General features: G+C 47.5%; 3 protein-coding genes across 3 annotated transcripts; 1 reads left to right on the top strand and 2 right to left on the bottom strand.

Annotated features, from left to right (window-relative positions):
- Positions 1-1,377: 1,377 nt before the first annotated feature.
- Positions 1,378-3,363, top strand: LOC128304552 (cytadherence high molecular weight protein 1). Its single transcript, XM_053041744.1, has one exon. The coding sequence runs from the start codon at positions 1,378-1,380 to the stop codon at positions 3,361-3,363; it is 1,986 nt and encodes a 661-aa protein (XP_052897704.1).
- A 5,043-nt stretch (positions 3,364-8,406) lies between these two features.
- LOC128302575 (nicotinamide riboside kinase 1) lies at positions 8,407-10,799 on the bottom strand. Its single transcript, XM_053039424.1, has 4 exons — positions 10,775-10,799; positions 10,566-10,683; positions 9,952-10,105; positions 8,407-9,460 (listed from the first exon to the last, which is right to left on the bottom strand). The coding sequence occupies exon 4, from the start codon at positions 9,446-9,448 to the stop codon at positions 8,657-8,659; it is 792 nt and encodes a 263-aa protein (XP_052895384.1). The 5' UTR covers positions 9,449-9,460; positions 9,952-10,105; positions 10,566-10,683; positions 10,775-10,799; the 3' UTR covers positions 8,407-8,656.
- A 1,328-nt stretch (positions 10,800-12,127) lies between these two features.
- Positions 12,128-15,673, bottom strand: LOC128304820 (uncharacterized). Its single transcript, XM_053042056.1, has 4 exons — positions 15,640-15,673; positions 14,033-14,299; positions 12,249-13,955; positions 12,128-12,180 (listed from the first exon to the last, which is right to left on the bottom strand). The coding sequence occupies exons 1-4, from the start codon at positions 15,671-15,673 to the stop codon at positions 12,128-12,130; spliced, it is 2,061 nt and encodes a 686-aa protein (XP_052898016.1).
- Positions 15,674-18,454: the final 2,781 nt, after the last annotated feature.

The raw sequence follows: 18,454 nt of genomic DNA, 5'->3' as shown, positions 1-18,454 counted from the left end.
ATTAATTTTTACTAATAATTAACACTTTGACGTTCTTATTCTAATCAAGATAGATTATTTAAGTGAATTTATTCCACAAGCAGCAACCTTCTGGTACAATACGCAATCATTCAGATGATCGGATCGTTGAAGCCACACTCACGACACGCAGCAGAAACCATTTTCATTCGCTGACAACTGCCCTGTCTGTCGATCTGTCGATGTTCGCATGTAACGAGATGCATCGAACAAGATTTTCCACGGGCGGTAAGCATTTCCAATTGCTAATTTATGATTGTGACGTTCTGCGTCCATATACCAGAGCTCACCCACCCACCCCATCCCGGTCAGCCACGGCGAAGAAAACGCAAGCCATCCCGACCGACAACAAAATTGTTCGAACAAGATCGAATCGGTCCGGGCTGCACGATCCTGCCACGATCCGGCCGTGCAAAAGCGCGTTCTTTCTCGAATCCTGCAGATTCTTACCCCTCGGCCGGTCATCGGTGGTTTCTTTCTGTTTTTTCCTTTTGCCCCCGTTTCCATCCCCGTTCGGCATATACTTTCTCGTTCGTTCTTTCACCCGTCAGCGCATAATGCGTTTGCTAAGCACCTTTCCGTTCCCGGCACCACAATCACCGGCCCCGTCCACCCTGTTTTCCGGAGGGATGCACGATAAGGAAAGCTCAAGACGGAACACGAACACGTATCGCGCGGAAGCACTCGCCTGTCCGAAAGCAAAAACCCAACCCCGGGATCTGGTGGATGATGGCGGCCGCCCGAACGGGACGGCACGATCGCAAAAGGTGCGACAACGATAAGAGATGGGTCGCAGGAAAGTTACCGGGAACCGGGCGGCGGGCGGCGGGGACGAAGAGCGACATAAAGCGGGCGACACGGACAGGGAAGCAAAGAAGAGTCGGGGAACAAAACAACAAAAAAAACAAAAACGACAGCTAACGGGTCATCGGCTGCGTACGGGCGCCTATAGATGCGTGCCTACCACCACCACCACCACCGGCGGCCACCAACATCCCCGGCCCGAAGTCCGACGTGCCGGCCGTATAAAACCGAGCTTCTTTCTCATTTTACATTCAGTCGGATACATTAATTGGCCCGGTGCAGATCGGCCGTCGTTCCAACCAGCAGCAGATCATCAGCGTCCCGTACTCTAAGGAACGGGAACCGGACCCTTTGGTGGGTAGTACGAACGGAAACGAAACTTTGTGACTCGCGGCATATCGTTGGGCATTGTTGCTCTCCTGTCCCGGTTTGATCCTGCGTTCGGTGTTACGGTGCGGTTGTTATTTTTATCCGTTGTGTAATACGGTCGTGGTGTACGCAGGTTTCAAGCTTTACGCCTCTCCGCCTTCGATCAAGACACCGCGAAGGGACAGAATGCGACAGCTTTTGCTGATCTGTGCGCTGGCATGTGCCGTCGGCGGTGTGCTTAGTGCTTCGTTGACGCGCGTCGGCCGCGAGGAGGAGGTGACCGGCGAACAGGCCGCACCGGCGGTGGTGGTGGCGGCCGGCGAGGAGGTGACGGTGGTGGAGCCAGCAGCGCTGAAGCGTGCCGAGATCCCGGTGGCGGTCGAGGAGGCCGCCCCGGTTGCGGTGGAGAAGACGGTTGAGCCGGTGGAAAGCCAGAGCATTGCGGAACCGGTGGCGGAGGTAGCGGAACCGGTGGCACTGGTCGCCGAAGCTGTCGCCGATGCGGTCGTACCGGAGGGTGCCGTTGTGCAGGCGGTCGAGGAGGTCGTCGCTGCCGAACCGAAGCTGGCCGAGGAGGGTGTCGCGGCCTTCGTCGAGCAGGAACCGGCCGCCATCGAGTCGCTGCGCAGTGTCGAACCGGCAGCGGAAGTGGCCGAACCCGTCGTCGCCATTGTGGAGGATGTTGTCGCCCCGGTGGAAGAGTCCGTGCAGGTGGTCGAACCGGTAGAGTCGCTGCGCAGTGCGGCCCCAGCTGTAGAGGTTGTGGAGCCGGTGGCTGTCGTTGTTGCCGAGGAGCCAGAGAAGAAGCCGGAAGCCGCTGTCGTACCAGCCGTGAAAACCGTCGCCGAAGTGATCCTGGACAAGGCCGAAGAGAAGGTCGCGGAAGAGGTTGTGGCTGCGAAGGACACTGAAGTAGCACCGGTGGAATCACTGAAGTCGGTCGAGCCCGCGGTTGAGGTGTCCGAGCCGGTTGCCGTCGTCGTTGAAGGTGCGGTCGTTGAGAAGACGGAGGAACAGGTTGTGCCACAGGTTAAATCCGTGCTGCCAGTCGTCACCGTAGCCGAGCCGAGCGAAGTCGTACCGCAGGTTGTGGCCGTTTTGGAGGAGAAGCCGGCCGTTGTCGAGCAGGAAGTTGCCCCCGTTGAGTCGCTGCGTTCGGTCGCCGTGCCGGAAGTTGCCGCTGTCGAGCCGGTCGAGAAGGTGGCCGAGGTTGTAGTGGCTGTACCAGTGGAGGAGAAGGTTGTGGCACCGGTTGAATCGCTCCGTTCCGTTGCTCCGGTTGTCCCGGTGGAAGAGCCCGTCGCTGCTGCCGTTGCCGTTGACACCGAGCAGAAGGTCGTGGAAGCCGTCGAGGAAAAGGTCGTGGCTCCGGTGGAGTCGCTGCGTCAATCTGCCCCGGTCGAAGCCGTCAACGAGCCAGCCGTCGTGGTTGTCGAGGAGGAGAAGAAGGATGCGGTTGCCGTCGTCGAGAAGGAAGCCGTTGTCGCCCCGGCCGTAAAGAGTGTCGTCGTACCGGAAGTCGTCGAGAACGTGGAAAAGCAGGAAGCTCCGGTTGCGGTCGAGGAACCGGCGGGCGTCGTCAAGTCGGTACCGATTGCTGAGGATCTCGTCCCGGTGAAGGAGGTCGAGGCTGAACCGCACCAGGCACTGCGCGGCAACGAGGTACGTCAGGAGGCGGGCAGCTCCACCACCCGGCCCAATCTGCTCCAGCAGATCATCCAGCCGGTGAACAACTTCATCCAGGCGACCCCGCTCGGACAAGTGCTGAACCGCCCATCGAACACGCCAGCTGCTGCTGCTCCGGCCGCCGCCGAGAACGCCGAAGTCGCGCAGGACGAGGCGGCACCGGCCGGCACTACCAGCGCACCCAACCTAGTCCAGCAGCTCGCCCAGAACGTGCAGAACTTCTTCAACCCGAACGCGGCGAACGCTAACGCGGAAGCCGAATCGACGACCCGCCCCAACATCATACAGCAGGTGCAGAACGCCGTCGGATCCGTGTTCAACCGGCCGGCCACCAACTCGGAACAGCAGGCGCCCCAACAACCCAACCCCATCCAGAACATCGTGCAGGGTGTGCAGAACTTCTTCCGACCAAGCACAGTGGCCCCGGCCAGCCAGGCCGAAGGTACGGCCAATGCTCCCGCTGACACGCCCCAGCCGGCCGCCTAAGGTTTGTCCGGTCGTCACACAGCCATATCAGTAGCGGAGGACGCCCGAGCGTGAATTCCTTTCTTTTTCTAAGGAATGTCCACTGCCCGGTGTCTTTCCACCCTTAAACCCCGCAAGGTGAGCCCCCGCGGGCTCGTCCTTGTGGAGTCTTTCCTTTCCATTTTTAACAAAATCAACGAGACATCAGCGACAGACACAAACAAACAAGCACTCACACACAAAAACAACGAAGCAACACTGTCCCTGCGTTCGGCTTCTGCAGCAGAGCAAACCGCTGACAGCAGGGAGACGATGCCCCTTGTATTTGCCTAAACTTATTTATTGGAACGCATGCAAACCACCGGATTTTGGTGGGACCGAAGAGGAGGGGCAGGATAGCACGGGAAAGGACCGGGCGTAAACCGGGCACGAACCAGGCGGGCAGTGTTCTTTCTTTTTATTTTTATTTCTCTTAATTTATTGCATTGTGATTCTCAGCGGTAGGAAGATAAAAAAGGCAACAAAAAAAAACACACACAACGATGAAGGAATGCGTGCGCGGAGCGATCAGCGAACGGATAGACGAAGACGATTGTGGACGATTGTTCAGGGCATGCTATATTGCATAACAGGAGCGGAAAGGCATTGCAGTGCGCAACAATGTACGCAAGCCGCAAGGTTTATATACGAATGGAAAAAGATGTACGAAAAAAAATTAATAAAATGTATAAAAATTTGTAAAAACAAAAAAAAAACGCTTACACACAGCTTGAGAAGTTTCCATTATTTCTTTCCTCCCTGACTTCCCTGGCACACCGGGTCCAGGTGGGCTGAGATGGAGTGGACACGCTGCACGAATCTAATTTATCCACCGCACGATCTTAGAAATTGCGGCACTAAAACGGAACGGCAAATAATTGCACCTCCATTGCTGCAAACACGACTCATCGCAAATCGTCTGGCAGGGTGTCGTCTTCGGCGGGCGAATGCCCTCACGCCCCACGGACGACGGAACACAACCGACCGGACCATTTTTCTCTCGTCCGTTTTCCTTCTACGGTTACACCAAACTGCCCATTATTAGCCCAAGAAGGGTGGGGTGGGGTGGAAGGTAGGAAGAGGTATGCGGTATGCACATCCCGGGGCCTGACGATGGTTGGGACCAATAAATTGATTCCTCTCCGATTCCGAACGAACCTTCCCTACCCGGTGCCGGGATCTGGTCCAGTGAGATTCTTCGCACAGGAGCACAGAGAGGGCAACCCCAGATGCGCAACAATGCGCGATTGTCTTACGGTGCAGCCCTTTTCGGGCTTGGCTGTTGGTGGATGCTTGCGCCTGCTCCATTGGCATCGGGTATGGGCAAGTCAAGGTCAAGTTCAAGTTCAACGAAAGTGCCCTAAGCGAAGAAGCGGCAGCAGTTGTTCCGTTTATGTACCCGTTCGCTTGATGAGCTCTCTTTGCATGGTGGCGTTGCGGAGCTTTACAGTAATAATTGTTTTGTTACATTGATTGGATGGGAAACAAGTACACTTTGGTAGTTTGGAAGACTTTATTAGAATAAGTTTTTCCTTCGTTGGGTAATGGATGTTTTTTAAAAGGCTTTTCAGATTTGTAATTTCAGAATTTGAAGCTGGGATGTCCAGAGCTGTAGTTACGTAAGGGGCGTGGTCCAGAGATCAGATAACTTTTAACACCATTGGATCTCTCAGATATTGATTTAAGTATTATTGGACAAAGTTATATACCAAGATATCCGAAGAGTCTTTTTCTGGATTAAGACTTGCACAACTCAAAATAAATAATATGTATGTGTTACTCAAAACGAAGATCTTGGAAGACTTGGGATTCGTCTGACCAGTCATCCTGTAAAAGTTACATAAGATATTAATATAAGTATGTTCTATTGAACCATATTATACTCCAAGATATCCCAAGTGTCTTTTTCTTAAAGAGCTTAATCTCAACTCAAAGTAAAGGATATGTATGTGTTGCTCAAACTGAAGATCTTCGACGACTTGGGATTCTTCTAGTCAGTCATCCTGGAATAATGATATAAGATATTCATATAAGTATGTACTATTGAACAAAGTTATGTTCCAAGATATCCCAAGTGTCTTTTTCTTAAAGAGCTTAATCTCAACTCAAAGTAAAGGATGTGTATGTGGTACTCAAACTGAAGATCTTGGAAGACTTGGGGTTCTTCCGCATGATCGTCCTCTGGTCAGTCATCCAGTAATAGTTACATCAGATATTAATATACGTATGTGCTATTGAACCATTTTATATTCCAAGAGACTTTTTCTTGGTCAGAATTGAATCTCAACTCAAAGTAGAGGATGTGTATGTGTTACTAAAGCTAAAGATCTTGGACGAATTGGGATTCTTCTGCACGATCATCCCCTGGCTAGTCGTCCTGTCATAGTTACATCTTGTACATGTTACACCCAATGGACATCTCTAAGTAACGATGCTTTCCTGATGCACACTCCACTGTCCAGAACTCCCATTTCACTGTCTCTCGGGGCAACGCGTAAGCAACCCAACGATCCACCATCCCCGCCAGCCCACCACCTCCGCGGGCGCAAGAGTTAAAAAACAACGAACAGAGCGGCATAAATAATCATCCGTATCCTTTTTGCACGGTCCGCTTTCCAATCCGCAAATTGCTATCGTCTGTCTATTGCCCCGACGCGAACCAATTCTCTGCGCGACTGGTGGACAGGTTTCCTTCCCCACGCTCCCTTCCTCCCCGATTGTGCCACCCCTTTTTTGTTCCCGAACCACATCCGTCGGTTGTAAATTATATCTTCAATATCTCTGCCACATCCTCTCGACCACTCGACAATGACCCGGCACGACCCGTACCTATAATGCGATCTCTTTTCGCACCGGCACCGGCACCATCATGTCACAGAGCAAGAGAGAAACCGTGGACTGGCGACTTAAGTTCTTTGGGCTTTAACACACACACACACTCACACACATCGAGACATGCAATCACACGTTAGGGGTAAGTGGTTGCGAAAACCGACACAGAATATGCCTTAGATGGACATCAGGCCCAACCCAACCGGTGTTTAGACATCGATCGGTCCCGGGTTGATTGTGCACCCGCTACATGTACCACCATCACCAGGCGTCCGATTTTCCACCCGATGCAGCTTCGATCTGCGGTCTCTAGAACGATGGCGAGCTGGCGGTGGTGGCCAGGTTTGCTGGCGCGATCACATAATAATATAATTGGCTGTGAACGTGCGACGCCCAACCAGCCGCAAAAGGGTGGGTTTTGCGGAGGGTGGGATTTTTGCAAAGATTTATAGGAGTAAGTTAATGAACCTGGGGTCCGTTTTGTGTGAGCACTAAGGTAGCGTTCTCGAGCTAAAGGTACTGGGCGGATGCACGGTGAAGATCCTCAGCCTCCCTTTGCCTCCCCGAACCGCCGCGCACCGAAACGGGGCAAAGGATCGTTAACTCGGCACAAGATGATGAACAGCAGATTATGAGCTGGTCGGAACCGCAATGGCTACGGTTGGCGGTGGAAAAGCCGGGCAACAGCAAGACAAGGTGTTACCGGGACACGTGTCATAGGTGTGCATACACACCGGTACACGGTCACTGAGATTTATGTGGGCAGTTTTATGCTGTAGAAAGAACGCAGCAACAACAGTGATGCAGCATCCGACTAGACCCCATGGGGTGAGCGCCCAAAGCCGCAGCCACACCGGAGATGATGCTAGATAAACGAGAATTTTATTAAGCCTTGTCAATCAACCTTCCTTCACTCTGAAACACACACCGTTGGGAGGGTTTCGCAATCGGGCATCCCTATTTTAATTGCATCGCGATTGCAGGACGATGGGGCCCACAACATAGCAAAGCGAGCCAAAGAAGCTATAATTAATTTAAAGCACATTTACATTGTCGCTGTGGTTCGGTTTGCCTGCACGCTTAAACTACCCTTATTGCTTCCCATTAAAGCAGGAGGGAATTCGTTTCGATTTCTTCCAACGAAAGTTTCGCCGAGGTTAATGCACTTTACCCTTCGCGTTTTGCGAAAGTTCCGTTCATTCCATTTTGGGGATGGATTGTGTCCTGTGAGGTTTTGGGTTGAGGAAAAAGTAAAACAAATAAAAAAACAAGCCAAAACCTGGCTGATCGCATTTCGAATTGGGCAACCAGATCTGCACGACGCTCGATTTGATCCGGCAAACATCGTTTAAACCGCGGGATTTTCACACTTCCTGCTGGCTGCGATGGGGAGTTTGGGATTTGCGCATGAATTAAACATTTCGCGGATTCCCCCGGAACATCATCCCGACAGTAGTTTTGGCTTTCGATTTCGTTCGACTACTTTCTTCCACGGCACGGGGGCAGCACACGGGGCGTATACCATCGATCACGGTCATGCTATTTGTGGTGCCGAAGTGGGAGAGAATATTATCTTTCCCTCGAACATAAACGCATTTTAAACGTATTTTAACGTAACAGTCGCTAAAATATTCTAGCGTTACGCACGTTTTCCACCAGCGGTACATGTTGGAGTTGTACGCCGTTCGGCATGATCGTATGATAGGGAAGCAAAACCCTCCGAAAAACCGGTTCTACCAACCAAAACGGATCATCTCGGGGAGACCGGATACTGAAAAAAAAAAACAGTTGGTGAAAACGATTGGGGCACATAAAAGATCGCGCGCAAAGAAAAAAAAACAACACACGCGCAAGGCCCAAATCATACAAATCAACAAACGAGCAAAAATGAAATCAATCGGCGCCTGGTTTGAATGTTGGTTTCTTCTTGCCTCGTGTTGCTCTCTATATGCCACGCTAGGCGTACGGTAAATGAGAAAGAAAGTTATTTGCATATCTTATTCGTAAAGTTGTTCACCTTCTCCGCTGTATGCGAATCGAACAGTTGATGCCAATCAGCCCGAACTGTTCCGAACGCGGGAGACAGGAGGAGAAGCAAATGGTGGTCTGCAGTATCGGCGTACCGGCGCTGTTCGGATGTTCGGGTCGTGAAAGGCGCAATATGTTAACACTGTATGTACAAACACACGATTTATGTTTGGATGTTCTGTTGATTCAAGAGCTGCTGATGGGCTCTGGTTTTTATGTATAGTGGGAACGGTGTATAGCTTACCATTTAAAAATCTACCCTAAATTAGCCGGCTTACATGCTTAAGGAACTCGTCATAACCCGTTACTGGAATCGTTCACAATTGATCTTGTACTCGATTAGCTTAATCCTAGCGACCTACCGCCTGGCTGGTGGCACTGCACATTCACATGGGGTCCATCACATCCCTCAAAACTACAGCAGGTCTTTAATGCAGTTTAACACGTAGTTGCAGATGCTTTCCTGCGGTATTTCTCCATTCAATACGTAAATGTCCTTCCGCCCCTTAAATTCCCGGTAGTGCTTCTCGTACATTGGCCACACGCACATCTCAAAGTAACCGACCACGTCCGGTGGATCGTACACGCGCTGCAGCCGCCGTGCGTAACATCGCTCGTACGGCAGATGAATGTGGAACTTCATGTTGCACAGATCCCGCGTGAACGAGTGGTTAAAGATCAGGAATCCCTCTAGCAACAGAATGTTTATCTTAATGCTCATGTTTTGGTACGATTCGTTCTTTGATTTCTTGATTATGTTCGTCGTCCTGCCGCCCGTTCCGTTTTCGTCGTATTTGGTGAGAAAGTTGCTCAGGAAGTGATCGGCAAACAGATTGAACTCGTCCATCGATTCGACCTGCTCGCCCATTTCACTATCGTCGTCGCTCTGCCGCAGCTGGTGACAGTTGTACAGGATAAACTTTTGCCCGAGCACCTTCATGATGTCCTGGCACATGCGGTCCATATCGAGCGAGGACAGTATCTCCCAGTTGATGTGGTTAAGCTTCTTGATTACCTCATGCCGTGGGCTTTCCACCGGAAGGAAGTAATCATCCTGGCACAGTGCAACGACCTTGTTGAGGATAAGATTTTCCTTGAAGAATACCTTGTTTTGGTGGGCCAGAAAGTATGATTCAAGCGATTTGGCGAGCGTCGTTTTGCCCCCGTTGGTGACACCGGATATGCCAATGACGAGCCACGTCTCCATTGTACCGCGCCGCTGGGTAGATAAGTAAACAGAACACTTGGTTGATGACTAGCGAATGTACACGATCGGATGTGAAACTAATGACTAAGTACACAGTTTGGTGGGTTGCGCAAAGCGTACCTTTGCCGCGGGTGAATTGTGTGCAACTGTGCGATAAGAACGATCTGTCGGCATGGGCTTGTAACGCGTGATCAGCACGAAACCCCGCACGAGAATATGATTACGATTTATAATCATTTTCTCGCATGTGGTACCACACTCGGCGTACCAACAAGTTTGCGCGACGACGTAGATTCGTAAACACTAAGTGAATTTCTTATCTGGTCTTCTAGTGTTTCACTCTATTGCTTGTTATGACATCCTGCGAGGCTTTAGCTGACTATTTGCACACCATACAGATTTAAGCTACAGATTAACATTCACTTTTCAAACAGTGCCATTGGTATACGCAAGTGCTTTTATCGTCAGGCACTACAGCACACAGTTCGGCTGTGGACACTCACCTAAATTAAAGTTGTCGGATAAATCGAACACCGAGCTGGTCCCGTAAATGGTACAGAGAAAACACCGACAGTCCACCGACTAGGACCACACCGAACAATGCCGGTACGAGGAATGCAAACTTCATCGGTGGAAACAGCGAGTAGATCCAACTTTCTGCAAAAGAAACAAATTGAAACAGATCAGAACACACGGCCAATGAGACACGCAAAGATCAATTCGTCCGTAGCAATAGAATCAATTAGACCTTCATTGCTATCGCCATCAATCCGTTCATTTGTAGCAGCTACGCGTACGGTACACTTGTGGCTGCCCCGCCACGAGGGTCAACAGTTAAAACGCAAGCGAACCCGTCAAGGTTATTTGTGAGCTTGTTTTTTGTTCCGCTGCTAGCACAGCTGAAGTGCGCTTGTTGCTCGCGTAATTCATTAGATTGATTTTTGTACAACGACAATCACGCAGCACTATTGTCCATCAATTGCGTGATGCTGCGCGACTCGCACACAGACGCAACTCCGCATAGAAATCTGCTTGTGTGATGATGTTGATTCGCTTGCTTTTTGGTCAGTTTTTTGTTTGCTTCAGAACGTATCTCTGCCGTTCGGTAAGCGCTTACCATCTCTCGCATCGATCACCATGAACGGCAGAACAGCAACCCAGAATACGTAGTAGAAGAACAGACTAAATGTAGCCGCCAAAATCAGCTTCCCCAGCGCCGCATTCGATGCCATTCACTGCAAAGGTACGAAAATAACACGTTATTCGGTGCTATTTTGGACGGATACGGTGCGTCTAGTGTGACTGGCTGGTGCCACGAAACCGTACTTGATCTTATCGCGTTTGCAATGGAACGCACTCGTAATTGCCTCAGAATTGGCCCCCGCGTTTGAACAGGAAGACAAAAAAAACAGGTGCGCATGCCGCAAATGACGTCTAGTTTGTTTGTTTACATTCTCCGGTGATGTAAACAAAATGTTTTGCGATTAAAGGACCGGAAATAATTGTTACAAATAAAGTCTTATCTCCAAAACTATGCACAAAATCATATTCTTTACACAAATTGATCACAAATTCAGTATTTTGTGTGGAAATATTATTATTATGGCAAATGGCGCAGGAAGATTTATAGCATAAGTTGTCATTCGAATGACAGCAACGCACAGTGGGCGAGCCGGGATTTTTTAGACCCATTTCCATTGAGTTCTAATCTATGGACACGTGTGCTCTAAAATAAGTTCGAATTTTTGTTAGTTACAAAACAGATACGAAACGGAAAAGTAAAGCACAACATAAATGATAAAAGTTAAGCATAATTGAATGTGGAAAACACTGCCCAATGGTCATGGAGAAATCCAGGGCCACGAACTATAAAAATTGTTTGCAAATCTAAACCTAATATATCAAGCTAACGAATTTTAACAAAAACTTATCAAATGCTGAATGATGTTTTTAATTATCAACACAAAACAATGAAACATGAAGTTTGAATATCATAGTAAAACAATTCTTTCCATTTTGTTGAAATATAGTTTCTTTCTACTTTCAGAAGATCGTTTTGATAATCATCACCATTTTATTTATTCGTATAGTTTCTGCTGTCACTGCCTCCGCTACAAACCCCCAAATGGTATGCCGAGCCTCACTGCGAAGGTAATTAAAATAATCTTACAACCTACATGTGGGGATGGGTCGATTCGACGTAGATGAATTGATTGTAAAAACCAAAATTTAAACCAACGGTAGACAAACATAGCTAAAGTAACAAAACAACGGCTCAACGAGCCAATAAATAAATAAATCACTACACGTTTTCTGCTTTTACGATCGCAAATTGGAGCGAAATTGGTGCCAGCTGCGATCGTAACATTCCCAAACGCGCTATCGATCGGTGATCGATCGCTGGACGGCTTAAAAGAAAGAGAACCAAAGGCGAAGAACGGATGCGAGGAAAGCGCCCATTTCAATCACCGTAGTAACCATGGTAACCGATATTGTTTTTCGCTTCAACACGCGTGTGTGCGCGCGCATTTATCGCGTAAAAGAGCGATTTCGGATGATGGTTTGGCTGCATCGTTTCCGATCAGACGATCGGAACGCCTCTGGTCGATTGAGAGGAGTGAAAGCGGAAATGATCGCTAATCGGTCGCTCCGCTTTGCGTGAAAGCCCCCGGTGGTGCATTATGCGTTCCGCGAGTGCGTGGAACATTCGCCGTACGATCGGATCTCGAGATCTGAAACGCGGAAGAACAACATGATAGTGTCGATTATTGGGGATTCGATTGAGAGTGACCTTGCTTACCATCGTTACCGCATGTTCGGGCACAGCGTAGTTTGCCCCGGTTCGAATAGGTCACGCCGTCAGTTCCGCACACGGGTTCGTAGGCCTGTGCGACTGTGTTGCGGATGCAGCGTCGTTCACATCCATGCTGGATTTGTTTCGGTGTCCGTGTCGGCGCACTTGTGCTGGCCGTCCCATTGGTCGATTGCGATGCTTGATCAATACGATCCTGTGCCGACTGTCCCTCTTTGGCGTCCTTACTGCTGGTAGCTGCCGGTGTCTCGGTACTTGAGCTGCTTATGGACACGGTTGTGTGCTTCACCTGACGCAACACCGATCCGGAAGCGGCATGCTGGCTATCGTGGTGGTCTGGTTCGTTGGTGTGCTCCACCACCGGTTTGACCGCCGCGTCCTGCGTGCGACGTCCAAACTTCCAGTAACTTTGCGCAGGACCTCCGTGATGCATCGGATGATGCACGGGATGATGTACGGGATGGTGCAGTTGGAGGTGTAACGTTTGGGCGCCGGGTCCTGTGATGGCGGGGGCGTGCTGCGGCTGATGCAGGGCTTGTGGCTGGGGCAAGGGCAAGTACTGCGGGGCAGCATATGCCTGCGGCTCAGGTAGGTGCTGATGGTCCGAGGTGTCATTGCCGTGCGAACCGTGAAACTCATTGACGACATTCTTCTGGTGCGCACCGCTTTTGGATGGGAACTCGAAGTACTTCTGGATAAAGACATGGGGCTGCTGGTGGTGTTGCTTCTGGTACTTCTGCTTGATATGAGAGCTGTACGTCTTATGGATGGGCTTCTCGGACGGAGTGTCCGCGACGTGCTCACTCGTCTGTCCGCTTGCACCTGCCTGAACATTGCTGTAGGATGTTGCCGACTGATGGTTGTGCTGATGGTGTGCAGGCTGTTGCGGTGCGGACTCCTCCTTCGGGAAGTAGTAGCTCAAGTGTGTCTGGACGGTGGGTTGCTGTGGGGCGACGGCTTGTTGAGCCTGGGCGTAGGATTTCGTATGCTGCGGCTGTTCCGGTTCGGCCACGATCGTTTTCGGGTGGTAGAAGTTCGTCGACACGGACACCTGAGGCTTCTTGGGGATCTCCTGCCACTTGCTGGAGGAGTGTTCAGCCGATGGCGCTGGAGCGGCATGGATGTAGAGCGGCTGGGACTGGTGCTTGCCCTGGCTTCCGACATAGCTAGTGGCGCCTCCTGACGTTGGATAGTGATGGTGCGGTGCCGAATGATGAACTTCCGATGGCTTCGACAGCGGGATCGCGTTCACCTTGTAGTGGCCGACCTCTTCCTGCACCTTAAAGTTGAAGCTTGCGGGCAGCTGCTCTGGCTTGACGAACGCCGGCTTTTCCTGTACCAGGGGTGAAAAGGAAGGCTGTGGTTGACCAAGTTTCAGTAGTTGATCTTCAGAATTTACGGCCGGTACGTAGTTCGGTGGTGGTGGCGATGGAAGCGTCTGCGCGGGCACGGCCTCCGCCGGTTTGTGCGTGATGGACAGCAGCTGGCTCGGTTTCAGCGGCGCCAGCTGATGATGATACTCTTCCTTCGTCTTCTGCGGTGCCACCAGATGATGGATGTCGGATGGCTTGAACTGTGGTGACGGCACGAAGTGATTGGGTCCGTGCTTGGTGAAACCCTTCAGCATTCCCTCCAAGCTCAGGATGGGCAGCATGTGCTCGAGCGTAAACATCTCACCGTCGCTCGTATGTAACTCTGCAATGAATGTGAAAAGCGATGACCGAACCGTTAGCGAGAACTCTGTTTTGGGTAGAGCGAACCCAACATCCTACCAGGATAGGTTCCATACGTGGCCACACCACCGGATGCAATTTTCACCGTCGGTTCCTTAAAGTAGATCTTGCGCCGCTTTTCCACCGGTCGAATGATCAACAATGGAATTTCACCGTTCGATCGCTTCGGTTTACGAATGAGCGTCTTTTTGTACTCGGTCACGCTGGGGCTAGCAACACTGTCGGCGATCTTGGATGCTGATACCATCGACGGTGCTACTACTGGGGTCGGTTTCTTTAGCTTATCTTCTGCCAGTACCAGTGGCGCTAGAAATGTGGGAAGATCACGTTAATAGTTTGCATCCAAATGAACTGATAAAATGGATGATACACGTTTGAAGATGACACTTGGTGGAATGAGTTATATTTTCATAATTTAGTTAAAATCAAATTTAATTAACATAACTTTGCCCTACAGTTGTTACTACGACTTATAAATAGATATTAGTTGAGGAGCTAGATTAGCTAGATCTCACGCATCAATTATTGATCTGCTGATAGAAGATTGTAGAAATTTAATCGATCACTTTAAGTCATATCAACTCAAATTCATATATTCTTCATTTATGTTGGTATTAGAACAACTAGAACTTGAACTGGGACTCTCAGATCTCAACCAGATCTTTAAACTGTAGGTCTACTACCTATGGCTTACTTTACTCGTAGTATCGGATCAGTCAGTGCCGCATATTGGATATGGAGTACTTTAAATTATAGTTCGATATAAGAATAAAAACGCATCCAATATATTCAATCTAAATACAAATTACGGAATGATTATGTTTGTTGCATAAATAGATCAAAAATTTACGTGCTTGAAGATTGAGCTTTAGGATTTGCAAAAGTAAAATAAATAAGGGAGATCGGAAGATCTTTATAAAATATGTGTAATGTGAAATATTCGTGACTAACTGAAAGCAAACAGTCGAGTTTTGGAGATAATTCTCGGAAAACACTGTTGTCAGTTCGAATTTTATTTCCTCTGGAGATTTTTTTTGGGGGGAAATGTCCTTGTAGTCTAATCTTTATAATGTTCAAGAACGTGGTTGGCAATTAAAGTAAAAAAATAAGTTAACGGAGGTGGGTTTTGCTAAGCTTGAAGTATGGAACAAATATTTTGTACTGCACATTTCAATCATTTTTGAGCCTCTAATTCTAAATTTTATCGTTAACTGTCATATTGCCTATTATGTGGCCTGATATGGTAATGAGAAATAGTGAAGTTTTGTGTTGGAATATACTTCCTACTTTGAGAAAGAACAAATTTCTAGTCAGACGTAAATAGAACAGAAGTCCAAAGTTAACAAAAACCCAAAAAAATAATAAAAGCTTTTGCAATGATTCAGAAAATTAATTGCAAATGCCATCTTAAACATTCAAAAGAAATCTCGAACAAGTTTCGTACGCTTGATGTGGATGACAAAGGAAATGGGGAAGGGAAAATCGGACAAAAAACCAGAAAACCAGAACCAAACGGAGTAATTTGAAATAATGAGTTCCGCCGTCTACAATGCCAACCTCAGTATTGCAAAAATCCGCGAACGAACGCGCTCGGGACACATTTTAAATTACTTTCCCGCATGGTTAGCTCCCCGTACGCTCCTTACCTGCCACCAGCAGAAACACCCACAAGGATCGCATGGTTTTTTTTTTTTTACGAACGCACGTCGTCTAGCTTGTGGCGAGAGTTTAATATCCAGGCACACAGGTGGGAGGTTGGTTTTTTTTTGTGGTGTGTTTGCGTTCTTTCCCCGCTAATCGCACAAACGCGCTCACAAAACGCTCACGTCCCGATTGGTGTTCACACGTGCAAATTAATTTCCACTTCACCTTTTGTTGGACGTCTTTTGCACTCTGTCGCGGCACGTACGTGCAAGGCACCAGCAAGTGTCGTTTATGCCTTCCCGGTATGCTGATTGGTACGTATCCCACAAACTTTTCACCAGTTCCAATTTGGCTCCCACTAATGGGTTACACGTTCGATCTTAATTAGACCACCTTTTCGTGGGCGTAAGATTTCTTCTTAGAATTTACACTTTTTTCCGATACGAATCACCACCACGCACTGTCACTGTTGAGTTCCTAAATTATCACGTTGCTGGGGGATTCCGGAGCATTCGGTTGGAAAAGCCCCTGTGAAAAATCCACCGCAAAAAGCCACCGTCTATTTTCCAAAAGGCGAGCAACTTCGACTGCGATACAAGTTTCCGGAACGGGTACCGTCCCGGGCAAGCGTTGGCCAATGAATAAACCATCCACGGGAAGGTGAACAAAATTTTGAAACATTTTCGCGCGTTCCCCTCCCGACAAAGCGGTTTTCCTTCATACGGGACGGGCGCGCCACCCCAAAAGGTGTGTGTGAGTGCGTACGCGTTACGACCCACAAGGCACGGGGCCACCCTGCTTGCCACCCTATTCCATTCCAGCGCTCTCGGGCTGCTGGATTTTCGATCTTCGCTTTGATCTCCACTTTCTTGACACCGTTCGGTTCGAAGATCGCGGTTCAAGCGTTTGCTTTCGCGTAGCCTGGCCCACCGGTAGCCTTTTCCTTCCAGCTCTTTCCACCGATTTTGGCAGTATTGGGCACGACGCACGATGGAAAAGCGGGGAAATTCTTCCAACAGTACCGCACGCGTGCTTTTTTCTTCGTGCCTCAAGCGTACCAATCGAAGCGATACGGAAGCATTAAAACGCACACACACACGCACGGGCACAATATTTCTCACCAAAGTGTATAACTAGCACCATTTACTCGTGTCTATTTGTTGAAGAGGATGGAGATAAGGTTAAGATTTATTGCGGTTCGGTTTGGGAACAAAATGTTTTGATTTTCAATTCCAATTCCGGATCAATGGGAACGTATGCGCCCGAATGTCCGAATCGTGCTGGGGAATGAAAGTAAAATGAACTATTGTTCACTAACTCTACCAAATGAAAAGAAAACTTGTTTGTTGACAAGAAATTAATTACCAGATTACTGTGAACTGCACCCAAAAGACGTTGTGGAACAATTTATTAGGAAAACCATTACTAATTATGATATATTTGTGTCGACCGTTAAGCGGATTTATGTTTTCTTATGAGTTGTTAATGTAATTTGTCGCTTATACTGATATTTATAGTAGATTTCTGAAACATTTCATGTACATAAAGCATCTTGTGTCATAAGCCAACAAGAAAATGTTGGACATGATGGCCAGTTATTCTGGTTTAAGGGAGGATCTTCATTCAGAGGCACAAAAAAGGTTAGTTATGTAGTTTTACGAATACTACCTGAAGTAGTTAACCTGTAAACCCTGTGTAAATGTAAACATCATTTTAGGATATATTTTATAGAGTTCAACAATCGTTGAAATTGATTTTAAAAATATTTAAAATAATTTAAAAAAATATTTTCAAAGAACTCTCTTTTGGAAGACACTTGGGTGAAAGAAGAGAGTTAATATAACTTTATAACTATATATTTGTTAAAGGTTTAAACAAAAAAGGTATCTCAATAGTTCACAATTTATTAAAAAAATGGTATAGTTATCTATTCTATGATTAAATCAGAATTTCGGTTCATAGCGTTAACATCATTAGCCGAATATTTGAAAACTATTCCAATTTTGTTAGAGTTTTAATTTTTCCAGAGTTTTTTTTGCGTTCAATTTTTCAATTTCAATTTGTGTATTGCGTACATACTTTGGGTCTACTTATTAGATCTTAATAGTTCATGGAAGTATTTTTGCTTGTATGATTTTTTAAAATTCCTTTTAGGAGATTTGCTGTTTCTCCTTGGAAGATTCGAAGCTATAGTATTCGGCGGATAGTTTGTAATTGTCTATTTTCGTTATTCTACTATACTTTTTACTTCTAATTCTTCTCTTTACTTTTTAAAACTGGTATCTACATGTCAAGACCACCGTCTTTAGTCGGTAAACCTAAATTCTGTGCAGAGATTGGGGAGAGTTTTCCAAACAAATCTTGTTATTTGAAACTTCATTTTACTAATTTGTGAGCTTAGCAAATAGTGCTGCTATATGCCATATGTTCTGAAGAACGCACGTGTTACATATTATATCTTTTTGAATAAAATTGAAGATTATGTATTTATGAACCCAATCGTGATGTGTAATTTTTTGTTTGCTGCTTCATCCCAGTTCTTTTTGTCCATGATCCATGTATAATTGAACAACTTTACCAATAAGACATTTATTTTATGCATTGTATTGAGTCAGGGTTTGGAAATATTTATCGATTGAATGCTGTATATCCTACGTCTAATATCTTATCTTTAGTAATTACTGGAATGAAACACGTTGTAAGTCCAAGAAGTTATTTTCGAATGAAATTTTGTTAATATTTAGCCAACAAAACAAAAAAAATCTCATCCAACAACTGTTAAATTGTTGATAGAACTTGATGAGAATGTAAATTGTT

The sequence above is a fragment of the Anopheles moucheti genome, chromosome 3 (assembly GCF_943734755.1).
Source record: "Anopheles moucheti chromosome 3, idAnoMoucSN_F20_07, whole genome shotgun sequence".
Lineage (NCBI taxonomy): Eukaryota > Metazoa > Arthropoda > Insecta > Diptera > Culicidae > Anopheles > Anopheles moucheti.
This window is presented reverse-complemented; position numbering and strand designations above follow the sequence as displayed.

What these genes read in the sequence shown, in the direction of transcription:
- LOC128304552 (XM_053041744.1), top strand. Translation starts at nt 1,378, where the DNA reads ATGCGACAGCTTTTGCTGATCTGTGCGCTGGCATGTGCCGTCGGCGGT.
- LOC128302575 (XM_053039424.1), bottom strand. Translation starts at nt 9,448, where the DNA reads ATGGAGACGTGGCTCGTCATTGGCATATCCGGTGTCACCAACGGGGGC.
- LOC128304820 (XM_053042056.1), bottom strand. Translation starts at nt 15,673, where the DNA reads ATGCGATCCTTGTGGGTGTTTCTGCTGGTGGCAG. An exon ending in GGTGTTTCTGCTGGTGGCAG is followed by an intron (nt 14,300 to 15,639) that starts GTAAGGAGCGTA and finishes CCACATTTCTAG; the next exon opens with CGCCACTGGTACTGGCAGAA. An exon ending in CCGAACATGCGGTAACGATG is followed by an intron (nt 12,181 to 12,248) that starts GTAAGCAAGGTC and finishes TCCGCGTTTCAG; the next exon opens with ATCTCGAGATCCGATCGTAC.